This window comes from Canis lupus, chromosome 29 (assembly GCF_048164855.1).
Source record: "Canis lupus baileyi chromosome 29, mCanLup2.hap1, whole genome shotgun sequence".
In the NCBI taxonomy this organism is placed as follows: Eukaryota; Metazoa; Chordata; class Mammalia; order Carnivora; family Canidae; genus Canis; species Canis lupus.
The window spans coordinates 31,417,796-31,445,588 of record NC_132866.1 but is presented as its reverse complement, the minus strand read 5'-3'; the positions used below and the strand labels follow the sequence as shown (position 1 = coordinate 31,445,588).

Genomic DNA, 27,793 nt, shown 5'->3' with positions numbered 1-27,793 from the left:
AAAGAGGGACCTCCATCTGGGGAGAGCATTCTAGCAAAAAAACAAAAACAAAAACAAAACAAGCAAGCAAACAAAAACTCAGTAAGTCAAAACAACCCGAGGAAGGAAAATGAGTCCTGTGTGGCTAGAGCCAGGGCTGAGGGCAGCGTGGCAAGAGCTGATGCCTGAGGAATGCACAGCCAGCCTGTGCAGAGCTTTTGAGTCTTATCCTCACAACCATGTCTTAAGCAGTCTTAATTTGCCATGCCCTTTGGTCATATGTAATATGCACAGCAATCCCATGAATAAGTAATATTCTTCCTCTTTTACAGAAGAGAAAACGGAGGGTCAGGGGTAACTTGTTGGAGATCACCAGCTGGTAGTGACCAAGTCTGCATTCCAAGCCTGGCCCATCTGACTCCAGAACCTGTGCTCACAACTGTTGTCCCCTACCCTAAACCTGTGTAAGTGTGGTCCAAGTGAGCATCTCAGGCCAGGCCGATGGATGAAATATCTGCCTACTTCTTTCAGTGCAAGAAACACCTGCTCACCACTATGGTAATCAATGTGTAATCCTAAGCAATTCAGTGCCAAGTAAATTTTATATCTATGCCAAATATCAAATGCTACAGAAGGGAAAGGGAAAATGAGTTAAAAGATCATTGCCAGCTTTTGTTAATGAAATGATTTAATATCAGCAAGTGTGTAATAAAAAGGGAACTCTTTATACACTGCTGGTGGAGGAGGAATATAAATTGGTAACATTTATGAGGTAATTTAGCAAGATGTATCAAAATAGGCAGTAAAATGACTTTGACCCAAGAATATGACTTCTAGATATTGGCACTAAGGAACTGATTGATGATAAAGACAAAGATTGTTTTATCTCCATATTTTTATAATAAAGACTGTAATAACCACACCCCCAAAAGGGAGGTGGTAAAATGAATTACTATGTAATGGAACACCATGTAACCCTCATAAACTGTTTTAGAAGAGAGTTTACTAAGTGGGAAAAATGTTCGTATTGTGAGTCAAAAAACAGATAAAGAAATAATGCCCACGGTGATTCCAATAGAACCGGCTATGATCCCATTCTTTTTGAAAAAGCACACGCAAAAAAGATGGGGGGTGGGGAGCCTGGGTGGAAATACCCACAATACTCATCATCATGATCTCTGGCTGGTGATTTTTGGGTGAATTTCATTTTCTTATATATTTTTTGTAATTTCTAAATTGTGATCACTTTTATAATCAGGAAATAAAGGGATTTTCTAAAAGACGACCTATAGTATAGCACACAAATGCCTATGAACATGTGCTCTGCACTTTGTCGTTCACACGTGCACCCACGTACGTCCACATATGCACACCCACACACAAGCAACTGCCAGGAAAACCTTTCTCCACTGGGAAAGCAAGAAATATAGTCATGTTTCTGCAGAGGGAGAAGTTGTGGTCTAGTTGTTTTTTCTGCTTTTCTGTTCTGACCATGGAAAGAAAAAGTAATGAGTCCACATCTCAGCAAGATGGAAGGCGGGAAAACTCATGGCTGAGAAGTGAGAGGGCCTGTCAGAATCATCTCTCAGACAGTTTGGGGTAGGCGATTCCCAGGTCCAGCCCTCTCTTCTCCAGCCAGTTACCTGGCTCCCACCTATGTCCAGCCATTGACCGATGAGGCTTCAGAATTTGCTCCCACTCCAGGAGGAAGCTCATGGGAGGCTTCTTTTTTTTTTTTAATATTTTATTTATTTATTCATGAGAGGCACTGAGAGAGGTGGAGACATAGCAGAGGGAGAAGCAGGCTCCCTGTGAAGAGCCCGATATAGGACTTTATCCCGGGGCCCCAGGATCACACCCTGAGCCAAAGCTGAGCCACCCAGGAGTCCTGGGGAGGCTTCTTAACCATGATGATTTGAGTGCTCTCTTCCCAGAGCCTCCAGCCAGACATCCATTTTGCTTGGTGTTGGACCTTCCACCTATCCTGAATGCCTGCACCTGCATTTTTCCTGGTCCCTGATTGTTGTTACAACTATGCCAGACCTTTTGCTTAGATGTGATCTTGAAGTAATACCTACCTTTTGCTCACCTGGCTTCAAGCCTCTCCTGAGCCTGGACTCTAGGTACTCTCATACACATGGCTCACATCTTTCACACCCGCCTGACCTTGGCTGTTTCCATCACTTACTGCTGCATAGCAAATTATCCCTCTCCATAGAGTGGTTTAAAATAACCATTTTATTCCTGCTTCTGATTCTGTGGGCCAGGAACTGGGGCACAGAACAAATGGCACTGGCTTGTGCTCCACAGTGTCTGAGGCCTTAGCTGGGATAGCTCAAATGGCTGAGGGATGACCACAATGGCTCACGTGGAGCCGTATGTCTGGGGCCTTGGCTGTCTTCCATGTGGCCTCTCTTGGGCTTCCTAACAGCATGGCTCTGTTGGGCTTCCTATCAGCAGATGCTTCCAAGAGGCAGCATTCCAAAATGATGAATCCCAAAGTGCCAGTGGTTTGTAAAAGCTTCTGCTTACACCATGCTCTCTAGTCTTCTACTGGCCAAAGCAAATCACACACCCAAGCCTAGAGACACTGAGGGAGAGAGAGGATGGTACTAGGGAATGACTGTGCCAGGTGAGGTCTGTCAGGGAGCATGAATATAACAGCCTACCTACCACCTACCTGATCTCTGTTTACCCAGGTTCAGCCAAATCAGGTGGTTTGCAAGGTGGACCTACAGCGCAGGCTCCAGGGTCAGAGTGCTTAGGATTTAGCCTTTACTTCACTTACTAGCTGTGTGAAATTAAACAAGTCACTTAACCTCTTTCTCTTTCAGATTCCTCATCCATAAAATGAGAAGAGGATTCACCTCATGGGTTGTTATGAAGATTAAGAGAAATAATACATGCAAGGCATAGAACAATACCTCGCCCCAAACCAGCACTCAGTTAGCTGTTACTATGATTACTACTATCTCTATTGACTCTAAATAACTCACCCTCAGTCACAAAGCTAGTAAGAGGCAAGACCCAGAGGCAATCCCAGGCCCCTTTGCCTCCACTGACAAACTTTATAATATGGGGCAACTTGGGGCTTCTCCCACACATAGGTTTCTAGAAGCTTCTGAAGAGGTCTGTTTCTAAAGCAGGCAGTGGTCAGGTGTGGGAGCACTAGAGAGGCATGGGGGTAGAAATTTAGACCCACAGTATTCACAGCTGACGGTGGGGCAGCAAGAACCAAGGAGCATGATGGAACACCAATTAAATCCTTCCCTCAGATGCTGAGGGCCAAAATTTGGACTTACAAGCTGAATGCATAAAAGGAAGATTCTGGAAGAAACTTCTCAGTCCCCATTTGTTCCCTTCAGGGTTCAGTGAGCATTATCAGCAATGATCTTGTTTATTATGTGCTTGCATGTTAACTGCCTGCCTCCATGACACCCTCTAAAACACAAACTCCATCTTCTTAGATGATGTGTCTCCAGGTGTGGGATGGGCCTGGCAAGCAGGAAAGGAGGGAGGCAAGGGAACCCAGTGGACGTTGAGGTTGGACTCCAATCAAGAAGTGATGACATCGTGAAGTGGGTAGACCATTGTGATGGAGAGGAGGGTGCTCAGGTGAGCTCTTTAGATGATGGCATACCTAAAGCTGGTATGTTCAGTGTACAGCTGGCAAAAAGAGTGGGTGGAGGAAAGCCCAAGTCTGCCCTGATATGTGATAAAAGCACTCCCTTTCACAGTCATCATGCTGAAATATGCCAGTGGAAAGAAATGTTTCAGACAACCCATCAGAATGGTCAACATAAGAAACTTGGGGTAACTTTAACAGGAAATGTGTATAACTGCACTGGGAGATTTATACATTTTATTGCAATTTGTAAAGATAACAGTAAGTGAAGAAGAAACACTCCATGTTCCTGGATGGAATGAGTAAAAAATGTAACTGTGTCAGTTTCTCCAAAGGAAGTTACAGCTTTAACATATCCATGATCCAAATTCTAAGAAGATTCTCTTAGATTTTTGTAGAAAAGTGATCCATAGACTCACCTAGAAGAATGAACTAGTGAGATTATTGAAGATATTTCTAAAAAACCCAGAGCACGGGTGATGAGGAAGGATACAGCCCACCAAATATTAAACACATGAAGAAACTGACATGACAAGACACACAGGTGCCAATACTAACACTATGTGATAAAAACACACACTACCTGATAAAGGACACATCACCAAACCATCAGAAAGAATATGCAGTAGACAGTGTTGAGATTATTATTCAGAAATTAGGGGGAGGGGTATCAACCTACCTTCAAAGAAAACCCAAATGGACTGAAAGAGTGTAAACAAACAAACCATAGGAAAACATTAGAGAAAACAGGTTATTTCTCAAAGCTACAGTAGGAAAAATGTTACAAGTTCAGCAGCATAAGAAAATTTGGTTTGACACACTCAACTTCAAAAACTTTAGAACATTTGTGTATCAGAAAGACAATCCCCCAAACTGGAAACAAATCACCGAGACGGGGAAATGTCTGCATTGAAGGTAACCATGAGTACTATCCATATTATCCAAATAGCTCATGCAAATCATTGAGAAAAACTCTGTATCCCATAGGCATTGGATAAAGAAAGTTGGTGAACACGTCATAGAAGAAAAAAAATCTAACTGGTAGGTAACTTTATAGAATGGCTGAATGAATGAAACCCTGAGAAATGAAAATAAAAGCAAAATGAGGTATCATTTTCCAACTATTTGAGTCACAAAATAATGAGATTAATGGTAACATGCTGAGTCTGGAGGAAATAGAATTTTGCCTTTGTGAAGAGTGGTTTACTCAGCAACTTTGGTGAACATCACAGGAACCTGGGCACTGGCAGCATACAGACAGATGATAGTTCACAGAGCTCACTGCCCAGCCTGGGAGAAAAGGAAGAGCTATGGGTGTGTGGGGGCTTCCCAGAGAAGGGGTGGCAGTTTGAGGGAAAGGCAGATGGTGAGGGGTAAAGACTTTGTGGGCCCTGGGGTGGGGAAGAGGTCAACCTACGGGGGGAGAGCCCTAGGGCCTCAGCCCAAGTCCCACCAGAATGTGATCCCAATGCATCCTTCCATCTTCTCTCCCCCCGCCCCCGCCATGTTCCACCCCCTGCCAGCCACCCTGAACCTCTTGGTTCTCAATGCCAACCTCCCTCTCCGTGACTGCATTCAAGCTCTGCCTTCCACCTACAATGCACAACCCTTCCAGCTACAACCCTAGTCAAAATCCTTCAAGGCCTAGCTCTAATTCCTCCATGAAGGTAAAGGCAACCCCCTCTTCTGTGCTTCATTTACACCTCACTCATGGCTCATTCATTCATTTGTTCCCTCATTCAACAAGCTCTTATGGGGCACCTCTCTGTGCCAGGCATTATACCAGGGGCCAGAGAGAGAAAACCAGACCAGATCCAGTCCTTCCTCTCAAGGAGCTCCTGGGCCCCATCATACCATGCCCACAGTATAACTATTTGTGAACCAAGTCCATTATCCCTAACAAGACACTTAACTCCTTGGGTAGAGACAGTACCCTGTATTATTTCCCCTGTGCAGTGTTCAGGACACACACTTAACAAATACACTCATCTGAGTTAGACTGAACTGGAAAGGCTAATGTTTGCATATATTATTCCAGCCAATATTCACTGCACCTGTGTAGGGTGAGGTATGGTTATTGTGTCCCCATTTTACAGATGAGGAAACCAAGGTTTGATGAGGTAAAGCACTTGATTTGTAGTCACCAGCTGGTACACAGTAGAGCTGGGAGGGTCTAGCCCCCAGCACTCAGTCTTTGCCTTGTGGCTCTGTCCTATATGATGTGACAAGAACAGAGAAGGAAGTGAAAACTGAAGAAAGGGTTACCTAAGCCTCGAGGGGTAGGATTCTCACTCCGCTACTGCGGGAGGATTCTCACTCCTCCTACGGGAGGAGAGAAGCAGAAAGGACCACAGAGTTCCATGGCCTGTCTTTGTCTGACCTTTCTGGGTAGAAAGGCCTGGTTCAAGGAGAACTGCAAAGCAATGGCTCCACCTTTAAGAGATAACATAGGTAAAGAGAGGTAACATAGGTAAGGTGATTAGGGTTTTTCTGGGTGGTAGTAAATGTCAGTGAAGTATATGGCCCCTTTTGCTTCAAAGAGGTTCATATCTACCAATGGTCCCATCCCACTGATTCACAAGGGCACAAAGAACCTGTTCTGTCTGATGTCAGTGCATTTGCTGAGCCATAAAATGCCCCCTCTAAGACACTGAGCATGTTCCATCTGCCTTTTTCTGTATTTTTCCCCGGTGCCAAGCAGAGCCCCGGACATGGCATGCTGTATTGCCAGGAGGTGCCAAACACTGAACGTTCAAGAAAAGAGCCTCCAGAAGAGGGATCTTCTTTCAGATTTCTAGGCAACAGTTGAAGCTCTGGAACCCTCCTTGATGGAGAAGAGAGAAGAGGTGTGGCCAGTGCCATGGGACCAGATGTAGGGCCCAAGGATGGTATCCTTTACCCCGGGGCCCAGTGCGCAAACTCAGACACCAGAGCTGGTGGGCCAGGCAAGTAATACATCAGAGTGCGAGAGGCTGGCTGAGAGACAATTAGGGGGAGCAGGGCCTGTGACAAACCGTAGAGCGCGTGCTCCGGAGTTTGGCCCATCCTTATGCAACTGCATGGATTGTTGCCTCATGGAAATGCTGGACCGGCATGGCCAGATCCCCCAACTTTCCAAGAGGGGCCAGAGTTCCGGATTTTTATTGGAAATCTGATTTTTTCAAATGTTGGCAGCGAGTTTAAAAATGTGAGCACTACAAAACAAACAAAACACATCTGCAGACCAGATTTGGCTGGTGGGCTGACCGCTTAGGACCTCTGGGCAGCAGATTAAATGGGAAAGCCATGCCTTTAGTGGGTGCCAATGTCAGAGAAGACAAGAGCTCCTTCCCCTGGACCATGGCATCTCAGGTCTTGGGGTACGGAGGGTAGCAGAAAACCTGGGAGGCAGAAAGCAAGAAGTAGCAGAAGGGAGTTAGAGGCTCAGTGCCAAGGTCAGCTGGGGCCTTTCTCTCACTGTCTGTGGGCAAACAACCTCATTAAAGGACACTGAAGAGAAATAAGATGACCAGAACACAGGAGGAGATTCTACTGGCAACTCTTCATCACCTCCTCTCTCTGAGCCTCCTTGGAAACCAAGGAAATAATGATCTGCAGACCTCTATGGAAACAGCCCCCAGAAGAAATGTGACTTTGCTCTGACCATCCTGTACATCAGTCACAGGTTAGCACGATGGAAGAAGAGTCTCATCTCAAACACACAGGCAGGACCACCTGCTGCCCCTCAAGCTGCTTCTCCAGCTCTCTAGCTCCAGCCCGTTTGTCACTGGTGCTCAGGGGCTTTGCTGTGGGAGGCAGTCTCAGCTCTCTTAACTTTCTCCTGTCCATTGTTGTTTGTTGTTGTTTTCTAAGACAGAACAAGGGATCCCTGGGTGGCGCAACGGTTTGGCGCCTGCCTTTGGCCCAGGGCACGATCCTGGAGACCCGGGATCGAATCCCACATCGGGCTCCAGGTGCATGGAGCCTGCTTCTCCCTCTGCCTATGTCTCTGCCTCTCCCTTCCTCCCTCTCTCTCTCTCTCTCTGTGACTATCATAAATAAATAAAAATTAAAAAAAAAAAAAAAGACAGAACAAAAAGAGGCCACAGCCAGATTCCTGCCAACACCTATGGGAGCCCAATGGAGGGTCTCAGGTTAGATACAATTTGAGCAGAACACTCTGAAGTCCCATGAGTTATCAAATGAAGGAAGAGCCAAAGATACTGTGGTTCTCTAATTAGCTGTGCATGCAGCAGAAACTACATGTTTAGTCTCCATACATTTCTGGATTATTGTTGACAAAAGAACCAGGAGAATCACTCTTGGCCCTCAGGAAGCATAGAGCTCAACCTCTCATTTTTTGATAAGAAAAGTGAAGTTCCGTGAAGTGATGGCCAAGCTGTCATGCAGTGGCTAACTGTGAAGGGCTGTGGCACTGGTTTTGTCCAAAAACAACTGAGTTCATTATCATGTTCAAGAAGAAAATACTTGAGTAGAAAATGCATTTGTGACAGAGGTCAGTTTCCAGCTATAACAAAATATACACATATCTAGAAGAGGCCAAGAAATACAAAAGCAAAGAGGCATAATTTTAAGAAAACGAAAAATACTAAGCTTAAAATATTTAGGGGGTAATTACTTACTGGATAAAAGCATCCTTTCTTAAAAAATAAAAAATAAAAAAAAATAAAAGCATCCTTTCTTTTGTCAAAAAGGATTCACCATAGGGTTCTCTTAAGTCAAGGTGAGAAATTGTTTTTTTTATACCTAGGCCACTGATACTAGAACATTTGATTGGCATAAGTAAGCAAGTCTTAAGTATGACTTACATCATTTCATTCTGCTTTAGAGAACTATTCTTTTTTTTTAAGATTTTATTTATTTATTTATTTTAAGTTTTTTTTATTTATTTATTTATGATAGTCACAGAGAGAGAAAGAGAGGCAGAGACATAGGCAGAGGGAGAAGCAGGCTCCATGCACCGGGAGCCCGACGTGGGATTCGATCCCAGGTCTCCAGGATCGCGCCCTGGGCCAAAGGCAGGCGCCAAACCGCTGCACCACCCAGGGATCCCAAGATTTTATTTATTATTCATGATAGAGAGAGAAGGAGAGAGAGAGAGAGAGAGAGAGAGAGAGGCAGAGACACAGGCAGAGGGAGAAGCAGGCTCCAAGCCGGGAGCCCGATGTGGGACTCGATCCCGGGACCCCAGGATCATGCCCTGGGCCAAAGGCAGGCACTGAACTGCTGAACCACCCAGGAGTCCCCTAGAGAACTATTCTTTAAGTTAAAAACAGGTAACACAGAATTTCATTCAATAAATACAAACAAAAATATACACAGTTAAAGGGCAGTGAAAAATTATCGAGATTAAGAAAAACCAAAGAATGATGTCCGGGAAGGTAAGGCACACCTTTCTGTTAGCCAAAACCAAGGGGCAATGATTGGGTCCTCAATGATAGAAGGGGCCCCCAGCTCTCGTGAGGCTGTGTTCCCAAATCCCATGTGTTAAGATGCTGATGGGAACTCATAAAATATTTTCCTATGGAAATAACAGAAATGGCAAAGTGGGTGTAAGGTTATCAGGCTTGGCCCCAAGACCAAGTTAACCCAAAAGAGACCACCATTCATTATTCTCTGGAGCCACAGTCACAGACCCACCTCCTTCCATCGTAACTTTGTTTCCTCCATCTACCTCCCTGGGACTCTGTTGTCAACCCTCTGGTTAGCTCACTTTATACTCTCAGATTCCTTCCGCTCTTAGGACTTCCACAGTACCCTACATAGGGAGGCGCTGCAGGCATCAAGTGGAGTCATTCCAGTTGAAGATCATGATGGGAACTCAGGCATGGTGGCCACAATGGGTCATATGCAAGAAGAAGCAAAAGCAAAAATGAGGCACTTTATGGCCCTCTGAGAAGAGACGCCCGCTTTGCTCCTTTCTCCTAGTCCAATCCCCAAAAGACTGGCTCTTCTCTTCTGCCTGTCGGTGGCCCTGAATATATTCTTAAGTGAATTCTTTACTTGAGCTATCTTGAGTGGGATTCTGGAAGTTGAAACAGAATTTTGTCTACAATGCCAGGTACTAAATCTTATTTGTCCTCCTTCTCAAGCTAAATCTCCCAATTTTGACTCAGTCTTCCAGATTTGAGGTCTATGAGGTGCCCAGAATTGCGGCTCCCTGGATGAATGCCTGAGGGTGGTCATCGCTCCCCATTACCCAGCTCTGCACCCCATTGTGGCTCCAAGTGGACTTCCTGCCCAGTGTCCCCAAATTCTGGGAAAGGCAGTCATAACAAAAATCAACCTAAAGGTGAATTTACTTTTCCCAACACTTCAAGTTCACAGCGAACTCTGGCTTTAATCCAACGTATAAATCAGCCTCTGAATGAGGCCCCAGGGAAAGAGATGATAGAATCCTTATGTTGCATTGTCTTTTTCTTTCCCAAAGAACAGATGTGTATTTTATCAGATGCCTCTTTATCATCTCAAATCACTTACTAAATTGAAGACTTTATGGGCAGATTGGCTGCCAGGCCTTGCCCCACTGTCCCCCTCCCCTCTCTGCTGCCAGCGGCGGTCTATGGGCTCAGCCTGCCCTGACACTGGCCAGCCATGTCTTAGGTCAAGGGGGATATAGGCAGTTTAGGTTCAACACGGGAGGGTCACAGCAGCACTTCACCTTTAACCTGATTTGGATCTGTGTGCTCCTGCCTAATTTCTGACCCTTGTCTTCATTTTATTCTTTCAGGCCAAATCTCCAGCTTATTGTCCTCCCTACTACCCATACCCCCAGAAGGAATAGGGGTCTTTGCCTTGTTCTCCCAAGCTTGCAGCTCAAAACTGGAACTTCCCGTGAGTTCTACTAAAGGTCCTTCTGATGCTATTTGCCTAAGTCTCAGCTCTTGTCCTCCTGGTGGCCCTTCTCTGCCCCCTGGCAGTGCCCCAGGCTAGATCCCCAACACCAACTCCTGTTTGGATGACAGCTGTCACCTGGGGCCCTCCCTCTGAGTGTGAGTTCTGCCTGCTGGAGCATGCCTCCTCTAGGAAGTTGGGGGCTACCCCACACCAGCAGGGGCTTTTGATCCCAGGTTGCACCATTCCTCCCATACCCCAAAATATGACCATAACCATATCCATCATTAAAACTCCATCTCTCCAATAGCAGAAGAGAAAGTGGGTATCCTTGGTGCTGAGCACAGATGAGGTCCCCCATTAGCACCTGATACTTGGAGGAAGGAGGGAGGGAGGGAAAGTTGGTGTCAGGGGGTCAGCAGAGCTGTGAAGCAGATATATATCAGAGTAGGAGTTCAGCAAGTAAAGATCAAGTTCTACACCACGGGAGCCAAGGAGAATTATCACAGGAGGGCAGGGATGATTGGAGCAGTCAGCTGGGGGAGAGGGCTGCAGGTCTGAGGGGAGAAGGGATGAAAGGAACCCTGGAGAAGTGAGCAGGAATGCTGGTACTCCTTCTCTGGCATGGAAATGACATAAGGACCACATTTTCCATCTGGGAATCTAAGGGCCCAGTAGAGATTAGCTATTGGCCACTTGGCTTAAGGATGCCCTTTTCAGACACTTCCTGCAAGGTGACTGGGCCTGAAGGCACCACCCTCTAAGCAATTCTTTCATTGCTGGCATCCACATTCAAATGCATCCCACATTCAAGCAAACAAACCTAACCTCAACTGACCTCTTGGGGGAGCAGAGAGAGCAGGGAAGCAGGGAGGCCACCAAGCACTCCTGAGGCTCATAGCCCCGTCCACAGACCACAGCATTTGTCTGGCATCTTTCACATGCGTAGCCTGATGCTGGAACAAAAGAGAACAAGCCAAGACCAAAGACGAGTCACAGCTGGGACAGGCTGAGGGATGCGGCAGGGCACACTCTGAATGTGACCTGAGACAACAGAGGGCATGATGAGGTGAAGCCCCAGTAGCACAGGGAACTCTTCCTCATCTTTTCCCATCACCCCTCAAGGGTGCTGATGGGGAGACCAAGTTTCCCTGGCTCAAAGGGACAGCGTCAGTGGTGATGCCAGCAGCTATTTCTAGAAGCAATGGAGTGTAGAGGCTCAAAGTAGGGCCTTTGACATGACAGGTAAGTCCTCATCTTGGCTCTACCAGTAATTCGTTGTATTAGAGTTAGTCACATGCCTCTCTGAACATTTGCCTTTGTGTCTATACCAACCACATAGAACCATCGAGTGAGGTTTGAATGTGATCATGTGTTAGAGTCTGTAAGACACACAGAATACAGCAAAAGCTGGTTAGTATTATGCTTTTTGTTGCTGCTATCAGAGAAGAACCAGCATCTAAGCCATTTTCAGATCTCTCTCTGGTCAACTTTGTGATTCTAGAGTTTGACTCAGGAGGACCAGGGAAGGCTAGGGAATTGGCAGAGATGTCCCATGGGTGGATGGGGTCTGCACTCAACAATCTGCATAGATCACAGTGCTGTCAGCCCAGCTCCAGAGACCCCGGGAAGGTGCTGCTGAGTACATACAGTGATGTAAAAGAATTCTAGGGCATATGGGGCATGTGGAGTTTGAGACACAGAGGTGGGCCAGAGAGAAGAGAAGACAGAGGAAGAGCCAGCATAGGGGCAGCCATGGTAGCAATTACTTATCGGGCACCTATCAGGTGTCAGACCCTGGCATGAGTGCTTTACCTATCACACTTTTCAGTCCCCCCTGCAAGATAGGCATTAATATCTCATTTTATCGATAAGGATCGAGTCACCCTAAGACCCCGGCTAATCAACACAGAGCCAGAGAGGCAACCCAGGCCCACCTGACTCCACCATCCAAGGCTTTCTACATTGCAGTCTGCAAGGCCAGGGATGTCCACACAAGAAGAGCATCTCCAACAGAGTTTCATAACTTGGGATTCATGAAGTAGTTAAATCTCTTGAAATTCCAAGCAAAATTGTGTGTGTGTGTTTGTACTTTTTTCCCAGAGAAGTGCTCATAACATTCATCAAACTCTCAAAGGGGTCTATGAACCTGAAATGTCAAAGTACAATGTACTTAGAGAAAGGAAGTCACCAAGACCTTATTCTCCAGGCACCTGCTCCTCCAAAGCCCTTGAGGAGATGGTGGAAAGGTTGAGGAAGATTGCTCCCTGACAGCGTCTTGCTCCTCTCCAGCTTTCTAAATCAGTAGCTCCAGCAGCAGAGGCCACCAGATTTTGCTAAAATGGCATGTGGCATTGTGTGATGCTAGAGGACAGACTTGAATCCAACCAATCTGGCATTCATTCATAACTCAGGACATTGTCCCTTCTACAAAATGTCACAGGGAGCTACCACAGCCCTACTTCTTATCTGGACACTCCCACCTCCACTGAAGAAAACTGATGAATTAGTAAAGCCATGTCCCCAAAGTTTAGGAAATGTCTCCACAGGAATGGAGACTGAAAATCACAGCCTGTCAATGGGGCTGCTTAAAACAACCCCACTCACAAACACTCTCAAGAGTCTCTAAAGCTAAATATGTGTTGGAAGCAGAGACATGTTGGGTCTCCTTTTATTTATTTATTTATTTATTTATTTATTTATTTATTTATTTACTTTTTGGGGGGTCTCCTTTTAGAGCTTCAAACCTTGGATGGTAAGCCCAGAAACCCTCATAGTACCTGTGGGTCCCTCATGGGCAGGTGTTAGCCTTGTATGCCTAAATTTTGTCCCTCAGTGCTCAATGACCATGGAGTCTCCTATTTTCTCAAGCCTGAAACACTGGAGTTCAAATCCAGAGCGCTAACTGGCTTGAAAAAAAAATGAGGATGTGGATATTCAATGGGAACAGGAGGTGACAATTACATGTGTTCCATGTAAGAAAAGGAACTCTAGGAGCTGACGAGTCTACCAGGTGGAAGGACCCTCATGATTCCGAGAGGAGGCCCAGAGAGGGGAGGCAAGGTATCCAAACCTACGTCTCTCACTCCTGCTATTTCATTCTTTTGAATGCAGGGGCCCAAACCACTGGGCTTATGCAGACACTCACATAGATGGCAGGAGTTAAGGAACTGAGGATTCAGAGGAAGGTTGGTTTCTTAAATAGAGCTGGATGTGACCCAGTGGCTCAGAATAGACAAGGCAAGGCCGTCAGCTTCCATCAGAGCCAGTAAATCATCACAACCATTTCCTCTTTCCAAGCCCTCATTACAAAGCCCAAGAAATCAAATCCATTATCCGGATGGAGGTAACCACAAGGCGAGACTTCCTCTTGAGGTTTCCAGACATTTGCAAAGATGAGAATGTGCAACACTGGCTTCCTGGACTCTTCAGGGGAGGTACTAATAAACAAAAGTCCCAAGCATCAGGCACATTGCCCTCCACCTTGTGTGCTTAGCAGGAGTGGTGTCTCGGAACTCAGAAACAGGGCTATGAGGCTCTGCACCATCTCATCGAAGAAGATGCAAGACGGTCAGAGAGTGTGTGTGCCTGCGTGTGTGTCTGTGTGTGTGTCCCGCTAAGTACTTCCTTCACTACACAGCTAATCCGATTAGCAGCTTTAGGAAACTCTGCAATGTTAATTCAAGGGTCCCATTCATAGAACAGCTTGGCCCATGGCTGCTCAGAGCTCCCATTCTTCTCTCTGCAAATAAAATGCACACAGAAGGACTTTCTCTCCCCGAAGAATGCACTCTTGCCTCCTTGCCCCGCACATATCCAAAATGCTGCTGCCACTTCCTCTGGCAGCTCCCATGGCAGGGGCATAGACCAGTCTGAAAATGGGGAGAAAATAGAGCTCTTTCTACCCCATGCACAACGAGAGGCTAATTTTCACAGCGCTGTCGACACAGGTGCCTTCCAAGCTGGCAGCCGTGCTAAGTAAGTTGTCTCATGAAAGCACACCTGTTGTAGGGCCCTGGAGGAGTCACTGGCTTTCCCTGGGCTTTCACTTCTTTCTCTGCAGAATAAGGACTTAGAGCAAAGGGTGTAGCTGGAACAGAAGGCTGAAAGGAGGGAAACTCAGGGCTTGTACAGACACAATGTCATTATGTTTGGCTGGAGGACAAGGAGAGGGAAGGGGACTGGATATGCAGGTTGTAGACAGAGTGTGCACAGTTCAGACCAAGGTCAGACTCAGGAATGTTTCTGCCAAGTGATAGGGAACCACGGAGGGTTTTAAGGAAAATAGCTGTCTTGTCAGTCTCCCCAGACCACTGTAACAAACTCCCACAAAGTGGGTGGCTTGAAGCAACCGAAATTCATTCTCTTCCAGTTCTGGGGGCTAGCGGTCGGAAATCAAGGTGTTGGCAGAGCCATGCTCCCTCCGAAGGCTCTAGAGAAGGAGGCTTCCTCATCCCTTGCTAACCATGAGTGGCTCAGGCAATCCTGGGCATTTCCAGGCTCTTAGATGTTTCACTCCAGTCTCTGCCGCCCTCCTCACGCGGCCTCTGTGTCTGAGTGCTCTCCTGTTAAAGTCCATTACTGGACTGAGGTCTCATTTCAAGACCCTTAACTAATTACATCTGCAAATCCTCTATTTTCAAATAAGGTCACATTCTGAAGTCCCGGTAGAAATGAGTCTGGGGGGACATTATGCAACCCACTACAGTGGCTGCAAGGTCAGGGCCAGGAAGATGACCTGGAAGCACGATGGGGAAGGAGGACTAGAGGCAGGGAGACTGATTCCTCTAAGTGAACGGCAAGGGTGCTCCCTGCTGGGGGTCTCAGCAGCTTTTTTCTGTGGCCAATGCAGCACCCTGAGTGGGCGCATAAAGCAACCCAGGCACAAGGCCTCTGCTCATCATTTGGCCCAGAGAGGCACCTTCCAGGTGATGGCAAAGGAACGATTACACGCACCTCTGCTGTACTCTGTTTCTTCTAACTGGCAACATGCGGACAGGCTGGTCCAGTGGAGGACACGTGGCCTGGGAGCTGGGACACCTGGTTCTAGTCTTGGTTCTGCCGCTCACTGAATTTAACACATTGGGAACACCTATGGAAGGAAGCCACCTTGGTTACCTCGAGGGCAATGATATTGTGTCATTCTGCAGCCAAGAAAGCAGCTCCAAACTCACAGGATGAACCAGGGAAAGAAGGCTTCTGGGGCTACACTGCAGGGTTCTGAACCCCACCCCCTATAAGCCCTCCCTCCCAGGGATTTAGCAGCCCCTCCCCTTGAACCTCCTTCCCTCCCCTAAAACACAGGGGCACTAACCAAAGCTTAGAAATAAAAACCTAGGGATCCCTGGGTGGCGCAGCGGTTTGGCGCCTGCCTTTGGCCCAGGGCGCGATCCTGGAGACCCGGGATCGAATCCCACGTCGGGCTCCCGGTGCATGGAGCCTGCTTCTCCCTCTGCCTGTGTCTCTGCCTCTCTCTCTCTCTCTGTATGACTATCATAAATAAATAAATAAAATATTAAAAAAAAAAAAAGAAATAAAAACCTAGGGCAGCCCAGGTGGCTCAGCGGTTTAGCACCTGCCTTTGGCCCAGGGCGTGATCCTGGAGACCTGGGATTGAGTCGCATATTGGGCTCCCTGCATGGAGCCTGCTTCTCCCTTTGCCTGTGTCTCTGCCTCTCTGTGTGTGTGTGTCTCTCATGAATAAATAAATTAAATTAAAAAAAAAAAAGGAAATGAAAACCTAAATTTAAAAATACTTTTTTTTTTAATCAAAGCAAATGTTTAAGGATCGATGCACAAAGTTGCTCACAACACCATTGTTTCTAACTGGGAAGAATTACAGGAAGAAAAGGGAAACGCTCTTCATGCCCATCTGTATGGGATTGGTTTGACGAATTATGGCAGAGTTGTACATTAGATGTGCTAGCCCATAATGTACTGCATGAAAAGATGTCTATGCAGTGGTATTAACTGAAATGCAGGTTGCACAAGAGGGTGTTGAGCAAAATCCCTTCTATGTTTTAAAAATCTCTGTGTGCACACAGCCTGAGCCCAGTGAGGCTGGAAGGAATCCAGCAAACAGATAATGACACGGAACCCTGGGGCTGGGAAAACTAGAGATTTTTACTTTCTACAATTTTGAGCTATTGGACTTTAAAAACAAAAAACAAAAACTGGCAGTATTAGTTTAATCAGCAAAAACAATTTTAAAAATTCCCATTCTGAAAATAAAATAACTATGCTAGATAGTTGTGAAGTACTACTGGCCCACAGAGAAAAGTGATCAGGATAAAAATCACTTTGCCATAAGAGCATACCAAAGGAAAAAAAAAATTCCAAGCTTCGGAAGGAGGAAACACCAGTTAGGTACGTGTTTCAAAGGCCTCAGACGCAAGCTGCCAATGTTCCCTCCAGCACATAGCAAATCTCCCCCACTCTCCACTTTAGCCTAAACCTTCCCAGGCCACTGTGCTTTCTGCAAATACTGCTACTACTCCTAATGAGGAGGTGTCAGAGTTGCTATTTATTGAGAAGTTTTTATTAGCCAGGCACTGTGGTAAGCACTTTATATACATTCTTTCTGTCCTTAAAACACTACTGTTCCCATTTGATAGATGAAGAAACTGAGGCCCAGATCAAGAATCCAAACCCAGACAGTCTGATCCTAAAGCCCATGACAACCAGTGCTTTCACCACCCTTCTAGAAGCAAATCCCTGTTGGAGCTCTTGATCTCTTAGGCCCATAGGAGATGGTTCCAGGGTCTTCCAGTCTCTGCCAACCCCTTCCTTCTTACTCTCTATACATGTTGGCCAATGCCTTGTAGGTATAAAGGACTGGGCCACCTCCAAAGGATCCAAAGACAAATATGATGTGGACTCAGCCCTCTCTGAGTTCACAGTGAGGAAGAAAAGAGACTACTCAAGTTCTTAGACCAGAGGCTGACTATGTTGGCCTTAGGGGAGTGCCGTGAGGGAGGCGCAGGCAGGGCTGCTGGGCTTCCCTTTGCTGCAGCATCCTGAGGCAATCTTCTGGGCAGACAGCTCTCCAGGAGCTGGCCAACTGCTGGCATGGTGGCCGGCCACTTCCCAGCCTCTCTCTGGGGTCTCCCACTCACATTTGCTAAGGCTGGGCCTCCATGCTGTGGCATGGAAGCACCCCAGGGACGACACAAGGATCACTGATAGGGGTGACCCTGAACATTTGTGTTGGTGGATTAGTGCCAACTAACTGCTGTGCTAGCCTAGAATATGTGAGAAGGGTCCCCAAGTCAGGAAGACCAAGCCCCAGAAGTCCTCATTGGATCTTGCATGGTCACTGCTCCTGCCTTCCAAATCACTATGCACCCACATGGAATGTAAACCTGTACAACCACTTTGGAAAACAGTAACTACTAAGGCTGACCTTATGTAGCCTATGACCCATCAATCCCAGTTCTAATTGCCCAGTGGAAACGAGTGCTTGTATTCACCAAAAGACATGTATAAGAATGTCAGCAGCAGCTTGATTAATCATAGCCCAAGACCGTGAACTCAATAGAAGGATGACTACATGAGCATTCAGTCACACAAGAGAATACCACACAATGAGAGAGAACGAAGTACTTCCCTTAACAAGGTCAAAAGGCTGGGTGAAATCAGGCAAACAAGACATGCTGTGTGATTCTGTTTATGCAGGTAGAACGAGTCTGTGACAGCGGCCAGACTAGTGGCAGCTGTGGGATGGGAACTGATTGGGCGAGGCCATGCGGGAGTGTCTATGGTTCTGGAAATGTTTCACATCTTGGTCTGGGTGGTATTTATGTGGACATATGTAAAAGTTCTATAATCTTGTATATTTAAGATATGCGAAGCTTACAATGTTTAAGTAATATTGCAAAAAAGAAAAGTTTTAAAAATTTAACCACACAGAGATTACAATCAGGTTAACTTCTCTAGGCCTCTAGGTAAGAACTGGTTAGGTGGCACAGTAGAACTATGAAGAGATGCTTCCTTTTGTTAGAGCTCAATTAAGGTCATATATATTGGTGTGAAAAATAACTTGGTTTGTAAAAATCCATTTATAATTCGAACAGACAATTCAAACCATACATGAGAGGCCTCAAAACTCCTAAGAACTTAGTTATAGAACCAGACACCAAAAAGAAGCTCTAAAGTGCTAAATTGTTCGTCCTTCTTCCCAACTCCTGACAGCAAGGTCCCTCTGACCTCCTGACAACCTTTGTCCCCTTGCTCTCCCCTCATCCCCCAGCATCTCGGGGAGCTTGGACTTGGCGTGGTCCCTGGAGCTACTCATATTCCTCATGAGCCATGGGAGTTGCCCCTTACTCTGGGCACATTCCCACCCACCCCTCCAACAGGCACCCTCACCATCTTCCCCTGCCAACCTCTGCAGATGCATCTCTACCACAGCCTACCCCAAGGAGCCACCCTCCAGTGATGCGCACCTTACTGCTATTCCCCAAGTAAAGACAGGCCCTGTCACTCTCCCCATGTGGCTTCCCCACTGCCTGAAATGTCTTTTCTCAATTCTTTGACTTCAAGAACTCATACTCATCCTCAAGACACAATGCAAGAGTGCCCATTCCCACAATGCCTTTCTTGGCTTCTTCCCCTCATTCTTCTCTCTTCCCACTTCTCTTGGTCATTACAGCACTTGCCCTGAGGAATTGCGGTTTATCTATTCACCTGTCAGTCTCATTCCACTAGACTGGGAGCACCTCAGCGATAATATCTGCCATTACCTGAGAACTTGCTATGTGCCAGGCACCAGGCTAGCCTATTATCCTGGGACTTGATCCCCCCAACCCCTTGTGGAGTGAGTGATGGCTTCATCTCCATTTTGCAGATAGGAAAACTGAACCTTAGAGACGTCAGAGAGATTGTCCAGGTCTAACCCTTGTCTGCCTGGCATGAATGGTCTCCCTAAAGGCAGAGGTCCCATCTTACTCCTCTTTTTCCAGCACTGCACTTGGCCATGACAGGTGGCCAAAAAAAATGGTACAAAGCTTCAGTTATATGAGATGAACAAGTTCTGGAGATCTGCTATACCACACTGAGCCCATAGTTTATAATACTATTTGTGTACTTAAAAAATTTGTTGAGAGTAAATCTCTTGTATTCTTACTAGAATATGTTTTTAAAAGTCTCAAAAGAAAGAAAAGAGGGTGGGAGGAGAGGCTGCAGGTAGCAGAGACAGTGTAGCATCAGGCACACATGACTCCTGGTCACCAAATAGCGGGCCATGGTGAACTACACCAGCCCATCAGCCTCATGGTGCAGCCCCCCTGTGTTTCTAAGAAGGGGGATTCCCCAGAGCTGAGGCATCTGAGCCCAGTGAGCAGGGCAGGTGAGAACTCAAGAGACTAGTCCCAATACTATCCTCCCACCCCCCAGGAGGAGGCAAAGGAGGAAGAAGAGTAATCAAAGTCTGAAGCCCCATCATGTTGCCTGGTTCATCTGCAAAACAAGTGCACAGCAAACCACAGGCAAACATTTCTCCCAGTGCTAAGCATTATTAGCATCATCAACAGACATGCCCTAACTGGCCCAGTCCGGGAAGTGCTGGACCCACCCCAAGGCCAAAGTCCTGAGAACCCACACTGAGCTTGATCAAGTCTGAACCCTCTTGAGCTGGAGCCTGAGCCTTCAGATAAAGAAGCAAATGGAGATTTTCCTACAAAGATCAGCAAATCTGGAGGCTCCAGCTCCACAACCTGCCATGCAGAAAGAGTGCCCGCTCTGGTTTTCAACAGACAGGTGGGCATGGGACTGACAGGTCATATACTGATGTCTGTTCACATATGCCAGAGCCCCTGACCCTTCTCCCCAGAGAAAGGAAAACAGGGGACACATTACTTACCTGTGCTATGTCCCCCTTCCTCTACTGACTGCTTGATCCAGTCTCTGGCTTTGTCAATGTGAAATAACTTCAGGTCCTCTTCATCTAAGGCAATATCTCCCCAAAAGACAGCTGGAGATAAGAAAAAAAATGGATTTATTAATGCCCCCAGAGGACATTAGATGTTGGGTAGCAAACTCTAGAAATGACAGTCCATCCAATCAAATCTCTCCCTGAATCTAACACATAGGGCTGGTTGAGACAGAAGAATGGCATATAACAATTCTGTGTATCAGGTGGGAGCCAATCACCATGAATTTCAAAGGCCTAGGTCTGTAAGGTATTTTGAAAGGGTACCCTGTCTTACTCTAGCTGTGAGTGGCTCTGGGCAAAACCACCACATAGAGACAGCTGTTTCTTTCTTCTCCAGGGTTCTCAGAATATAAAAGAAAAGCATAATGTGATAAATGATACTGTTGTGCACAATCTTTGTTGCCCTTCCCTGTAGGAAGATTATATTTCTTTGCCCCATAAATATGTCAGGATTGGCCACTTCACCTGCTCTGATAAAAAAATGTGAGAGAAAGCTTTAAAAGTTACTGCATGAGTTACTGCAAGTCACAGTCCTCTTCTCCCTTTCCCAAAGACAAGCAATGTTCCAGATAGGGGTGACTCTATCACCCTGAGTTCTAGGGTAAATATGATGTGGAGTAGAGGTGCTGTTGGTCAGGATGGATATGTAGTATGAATGGGAAGAATAAAAACTGCAATTTTTACAAGTATCTGAGATTTGGGTCTATTCATTACTAGAACACAACCTTTTTATCCTAATGAATACAGAAATTGCTAACAGAAGTAGCGTGCTATTATAATAAAAATCCATTGTGCTTGGGTAAGGCAGTGGATGTCAAGGAAACTGTTACTAAAGCCTGGAAGGAGGTGATATATGTTATGCAGTAATGAGGTACCTGGTAAAAACATTGGCCGGCATTCACTAGGAAGGCAGATGATAAACTGAACTGAGCTATGGGTTTTTAGTGAAAAGATTGAGAGTCAGAATATTAATGGCATGCCTTGGTTGCTATTAGCTGTGTTTGATAAGGTACTACAAGAAAGAAGAGGGGGGCTCCTGGGGGGCTCAGTGGTTGAGCATCTGCCTTTGGCCCAGGTCGTGATCCTGGGGTCCTGGGATCAAGTCCTGCATCAGGATCCCCGGAGGAAGCCTGCTTCTCCCTCTGCCTATGTCTCTGCCTCTTTCTCTGTGTCTCTCATGAATAAATAAATAAAATCTTTTTTAAAAAGGAAGAAAGGAAGAAAGAAAGAAAAGGGTTTTATAGAGAATTGGGCAATTTATAGTGGGAATGAAAAGGAATAGAGAGAGAGTCCAGAAATTCAAGAAGAGCCAACATATTTCATCACTAAGCAATAAAAGAAAAACTGAAAGGGCCTTTGAGTAACAAAGGCTAATTAAAACTTAGCTTTGCGGTATGGAGAAATGGGAAACTTCATCCATTGCTACTTGGAAGATAAGATGGTATATTATATATGGAAAATCATTTGGCAGTTTCCTAAAAACTTATACATAATCTTATCATAAGACCCAGCAATTTCACTCCTAGGGAATCTTCCCAAGAGAAATGAAAACATATGTCCAAACAAAGACATAAACGCAAAAGTTTATAGCAACCTTATTCATAATAGCCCCAAACTTGAAAACAACATAAATGCCTATCAGCTGCTGAACACATAAATAAAATGTGGTATATCTATAAAATGGTAAACTATTTAGCAATTAAAAAGAACAAATTACTGACACATGCTACAACGCGTATGAAGCTCAAAAACATGCTAAGTGAAAGAAGCTAGATGCAAAAAACTACATATTACATAATTCCATTTATATTAAATGTCTAAAAAAGGGTAATTTATAGAGCTATGAAGATTAATGAATCCTAGAATTGGGGGCAAGACTGAGATTTGACTATTAGGAGCATGAGGGAACTTCTCCAGGTGGTGGAAATGTTCTATAACTTAAGTGTGGCAATGGCTGCACAACTATGAATCTACTAAAATCAAATTGTACACTTACAATGGGTGAATAATACAATATGTAAATTATACCTCAGGAACTCTGTGTAAGGGGGGAAAAAACCCTCAATTTTATAGCAAGAACCAATCAAGATGGTGCCCAGTACATTCTTTCAGTGGGAGAGGAACGGGGAAGGACAAGAAACCAAAAGTGTGGTTCCCTTACAGAGGCCTAGCAAGTGCCAGGTGCCAGCAATTAAATCCTGAAAGGCATGTCTAGAAAACAATCCTGGTGTGGCCATGGCAAATATAGCTGAATCAAACAGGAAGATGACTAACATTTTAGAAAAGTATTGTGTGGGAAGAGCCACTAGCATGGCCTGCAGGAGACTGCAACTGTTTGAGACTTAAAATGACCCCAAATTATCCTTGGGCCTCCAACCTTCTGTGGGGAAGGAAGTGAGCCGAAAAAGATGTCCTCTTCAGAGATGCCAATAAGAATAATGGAAAAGACAAGACAGACCTCCCTGAATGGAGCCATGGAGGGCCACGGAGGGCCACGGAGGAAAGATGATTGGAAAAGTACTCAGAGGAGATGGAATCAGAGCCCTCCCCGGGACAGAACACATGGGGAAGACACCTCGTGACCTGCCACTGCATCCTATTCTGTCTCAGGAGCCAGAGAAGAGCAGGGAACTAAGAGGTAAGTTTTGGAAACATCAATGGTTCAAGGAACATCAAAAAGTGCTGTGATCGATTAGCGATGTCTGCCATGGGCAAGGGTGAGAGGAGCATCCCTCAGGGAGTGTGTTTGCCATTCCCCCCTCCTTCCTTTAGGAAGAGAATCAGAGTAATATCACGGCAGAAAAGAAACCACAAGTCTGGTATAAAACAACTGCTTTTCCTATAAGCCTAAAATAAAAAATTGAAAAGTATTCCCAAATAAAATAAGATACTATAGCAACACATAAGAAAAAATGAGTGATCAACAATACCTCTCCGTGTAAGTCTCTTGTGCGAGAGAACTTTCTGCAATGGTGGTAGAGCTCCTCAATATGGTACCCAATACCTATATGTGGTTACTGAAGACTTGAAATGTGGCTGGTGTAACTGAGGAACTGAACTTTATGTTTTATTTTTATGGTTTAATTAACTTAAATTTAAATTTCTACATGTGCCTAATGGCTGTAATATGAAAACAATATAAATAGTATAAAATAAAACTGTATATAATACAAATAATATGATATAATATAAAATAAAATAATAAATTATATTTAAAATAGCAGCTAAAAGCAACACATATCTAGGAATACACTTGATACAAAAAATGTGATACTATGTCAAGAACATAAATTCTACTAAAAGCTATAAAAAGTGACTGACATCAAAAGAAAGACATATTACATTCCTGAAATGTTCATTCTTTTGAATGAACAATGTGTATTCAATGAAATGAATAATGTGTAGGCTTAACATACTTCAATGAAAATCCCAATAATGCTTTTATTATTGACAAAGTGATATTAAAGTTCATCTGCATAATTAGGTGATAACAGTCAAGAAAGATTATTAAAGATGGACTGGCTTCATTGGACATTAAAATATGTTATAAAGCTATAACATAGAATAGTCTGGAAGCAATCCCTAGGCTTTATAAGAAAATTCATATATGAAGAGGTCTCACAAATTTGTGGAAAGAGGAGTAATCAATGAATTATGTTGAGACAAATGGATTAGCTATTTGAGAAAAAAATCAAGTTGGCTTTGAGCCTTACACTACACCAAAATAAACTCCAAATAAGAAAAAAAAAATGTTAAAATTTAAAAATCAACAAATTGGATGAATACATTTAGAATAAAATGAGCTAAGTCTATGCATTCAAGACACACAGCTATTGAATTCTTACCAAAAGGCATAACATGGTCCATGGCAATCTCCTAAGAGAAGTTCTGGGAGGATTCCTATCACCGGGGTAAATTTTCTCTTTCCCATACCAACCCTGGCTGCTCAAAGTATAAGCCACAAACGAGCAGCAGCACCGTTGTCTCAGAGCTCCATAGAAATACAAGATCGCAAGGCCTATGCCAGACCTGTTGAATCAGAAGCTGATTGTGAACAAGATTCCCAGGGAGAGCATGTGCATACTAAAGTCTGAGAAGCACTGACCAAAGGCACCAGAGATTTTGCCTCAATCAACCATGCCCCTGGAGGCACAGGCTCCCCTGCACCTCTGTTACACCTGTCATGGCTGTAACGAAGAAGTCAAGCAGGGCAATTCTTCACAGAAATCTAGAATTTGAAAGGATAGGCCAGAGGAAGCATCTAAAATGTACATCAGTGAAAATGCCATCTGCTCCAGTCTTGGCTGACCCCACTGGAACTCCAACCTGCAATTTAGGGGGTTGTCACAAGGTGGTGGCGTTTTGTTAGGAAGCTCTGGCTAGGAACTGTGTTAGGAATAGATTATGACATACAGGAGGGAAAATGCTTTTCAGAAATCAAAAATAGAAATCTTTAAAGTAGTCAGATACAATTTTAAAACTATTATATAAGAAATTTACAAATATAAAAGGAGACTAATTTCAAAGAAATACTTTCTAATGATATCTAATCAGTGATGTGCTGATAATTAACAATTGACTAGGGGGCTAGGGGAGAAGACAGCCCTGATTTGTAGCATTTGGCTGATTGTCCTGGTGTAAACACTCCCACCGTGGCTGATTTCAAGATCACAGAACGTGGTGTTGGAAAAAGGAGTATAGGCTTGTAAGTGAGAGCCACCTCCAGCACACTACTGTAGTAACAGTGATGCATACGTGTAAAGTTCTTTTATGTTCCCCAACAGATCCCATGTGTATGCATAACCCTCAAGGCTGCGAAAGATGACCAGGAGGCAGCCTTGCAGGGAAAGCCTCCCAACCCAGGATCTTTCCCTGCTTGTGTTTTCCCATCTACAGCAGATGGGAATATAGCATATAGCATATAGCCCTCTATGTCGGGTACCAGGCCAAATGCATTCTATACATCAACCTCAAATAAAGGCCCAGAGCAGAGATAAGACTTGGCCAAGGTCATGCAATCAGGAAGAGGCTTCACAGATGTTTTAACTTAACCGAGGCCTCCCAGATTCCCAAGCCAGAATGCTCCCTGATCAAGCCACTCTTCCCAAAGTCCCACATTCTAATAAGAAATGTTGCATTAAATAGCTTTCCTTTACTGCAGGACTTCTCAGAGCCTTTACAACCCTGACAAATATCATGAGTCTCCAAGAGAAAGAGAATGCAGCCTTTCCCAATGTGGTTTGCCCTGGAATCTTTTTTCACTGAATCCTGTCCTAAGGAACACCTTTTGGAGAGTGTTGCACTGCTCAGCAATTGACCAGGAATTACAGACTCTGAGGCCTAGAAGGGGCCCTGCTGGTCCTCGGGCCCAACCCATCAACTAATGCCTGAATGGCCTCTTCTCACACACATCCAGTGTCACAGAGCTCATGCCCTTCTAACACGTCCCCCTTTATCTTGGATCAGCTCTCCTTTTCCCCAAATCTGATGTTTTAGTACCAACCAGGCCACTTCCTCTCAGAAGCAAGACACTGAAGAGAAAGGGATTGATCATTCTTGAGTGCCAGCCAGATGACAAGCTTTTATGCTCCTCTGACCCTGCCAAAGGCAACTCCATGCAATACATATCACACTGGTTTTTCAGATGAAAAAAAGCAGGCTCAGGCTATTAGGCAATTTGCTCTAAGCCACCTCTCAAGTCCTCTCTCAATTGCCATCCATCGTTGTCCTGAAAGGATCCATGCTGCTAAGGGAGGGAGGGAAGCCTACAGAGGAGGGACTAGTTTAGGCTTGGGGGTAGAATCAGGAAAGACCTCACAGAGGGAGTGACACTTGTGTGGGAAGATGACTTGTGAGCAGAAGCTTGTCAAGTGGACAACAGGAGGAAAGGGCATGCTGGCCAAAGGAGCAGCATGAGCAAAGGCCCCGTGGTGAGAAGCAGCAAGGCAGTGTCAGTACAGAAGCAGAGGAAATCTGATGAGGGGAGCCTGGTTCCACATTCATGTGGCATACCAATGACAACAAGAACAAGGCAGGATGTGAGGCCACAGGAACTGAGGAGCTGGGTAGGGGTGGGGGTGGAAAGGCCCAGACACCAGGAACAAAATCTGGAGCTATCAGAGCACCCACGGTGGAGCTGGTCACAAGGAGCCCCTCACTTTTTGTACAGCCCTTCACAGCTTCCTGCACATGCGCTCCTCCCCACCACTCACCCAGCCCCAAGCTTGAGCCTGCCGTGTTCTGGGCCTTTAGAACGTGCTCATGAGTGAGCAAGTGAGTGCACGTACGCTCCGTTGAAGTCACAGGGGAAGGCAGAGCAAGATCGTTAGCTCCATTTATTGGGGAAAGTAAGGCTTAGGGAGTTAACAACTAGCCCGCGGTGTTTACAACCTGTGAGAAGTGGGTGGGGCTTGAAATCAGACCTTTTGGCTCTAAACTTGGAGCTGTGTTCACAGCCTCACACGGGACCCCATTTCTCGAACTGGGACTCCAGGCGGGGGCTGACCTCATGGTCAGCGGTAAGAGCCCTGCTTCCAGATGAGCTGCTGGTCTGACAGAGGCTGCATAGCCCAGCAAGGGTGCTGAGAGGGGACAGAGTGCAGGACGGGTTGCCGGGGGGCTCCTGAACACCCCTTCCCATCTAAGATCCTGAAAGTCCGGTGGGGGGATCCTGGGACTGTTATGTGGTCCTTGGCTTGGGGCCTGCAGAGCTGGGAAGCCCAGGAGCCAGTCAGAAGCCCAGCCCATCAGAAGGAGACCCCTTGACTCTGCCATCACCCTCTGTCACCCATCACACCCTCCTCAAGACTCAGTTTCCTAGGGAGGGCTGACACAGCCTAAGGATACCTCTGACCTTCCAGTCTACCCCGGCTGCAGGCCCTACTCCACCCTGGGGCTCACCCCAAAACCCAAAGAGACCTGGATCTATTACCTCATGGGAGTGACTTCCAGCAGGTGCGCTTACCTTACCTCCCCTCCCCTCTACCAACCAGGCCACTTCCTAGCCCTCAGACCTACACTTACAACTTGGGCCTGAGCTAAGGGGTAGTTTATATCTCAGTCAGCCTCCCTCATACAGACCTCATCACTAATGTTCCACCATAGAGCTGCATCTCAGGACACGACAGCCCAAGTTAAAGCAGAGTGGGGCCACAGGCAGCATCTATATTGAGGAAGAGGGAGCTTGGATGCTGTGTGTGACATTGAACAAATAACTTGTCCCAAAGTGCCTTTGGTGGCACTTTCTTCACGCATACAAGGAGACAACTGAACCAGCTCCGTGCTTCCCAGTCATGGTCCACAAACCACCTGGTTTGAAATGTCTGAGGAGAGTGTTGATGTGACAATCCCCAGGTCCCCAGCCCACACCTATGAAAATCAGAATCTCTGGGGATAGGACCCAGGAATATGCATTTTAAACTCAT

At 45.7% G+C, this 27,793-nt stretch overlaps 1 protein-coding gene across 2 annotated transcripts in view; it reads right to left on the bottom strand.

Annotated features, from left to right (window-relative positions):
- Positions 1-27,793, bottom strand: part of TLL2 (tolloid like 2) — a 122,311-nt gene that overhangs the window by 77,663 nt on the left and 16,855 nt on the right. For both annotated transcript variants that reach the window (XM_072805865.1, XM_072805866.1), the window contains exon 2: positions 20,298-20,408. In XM_072805865.1, the coding sequence (XP_072661966.1) occupies positions 20,298-20,408 (111 nt within the window). The remainder of the gene's footprint in view (positions 1-20,297; positions 20,409-27,793) is intronic.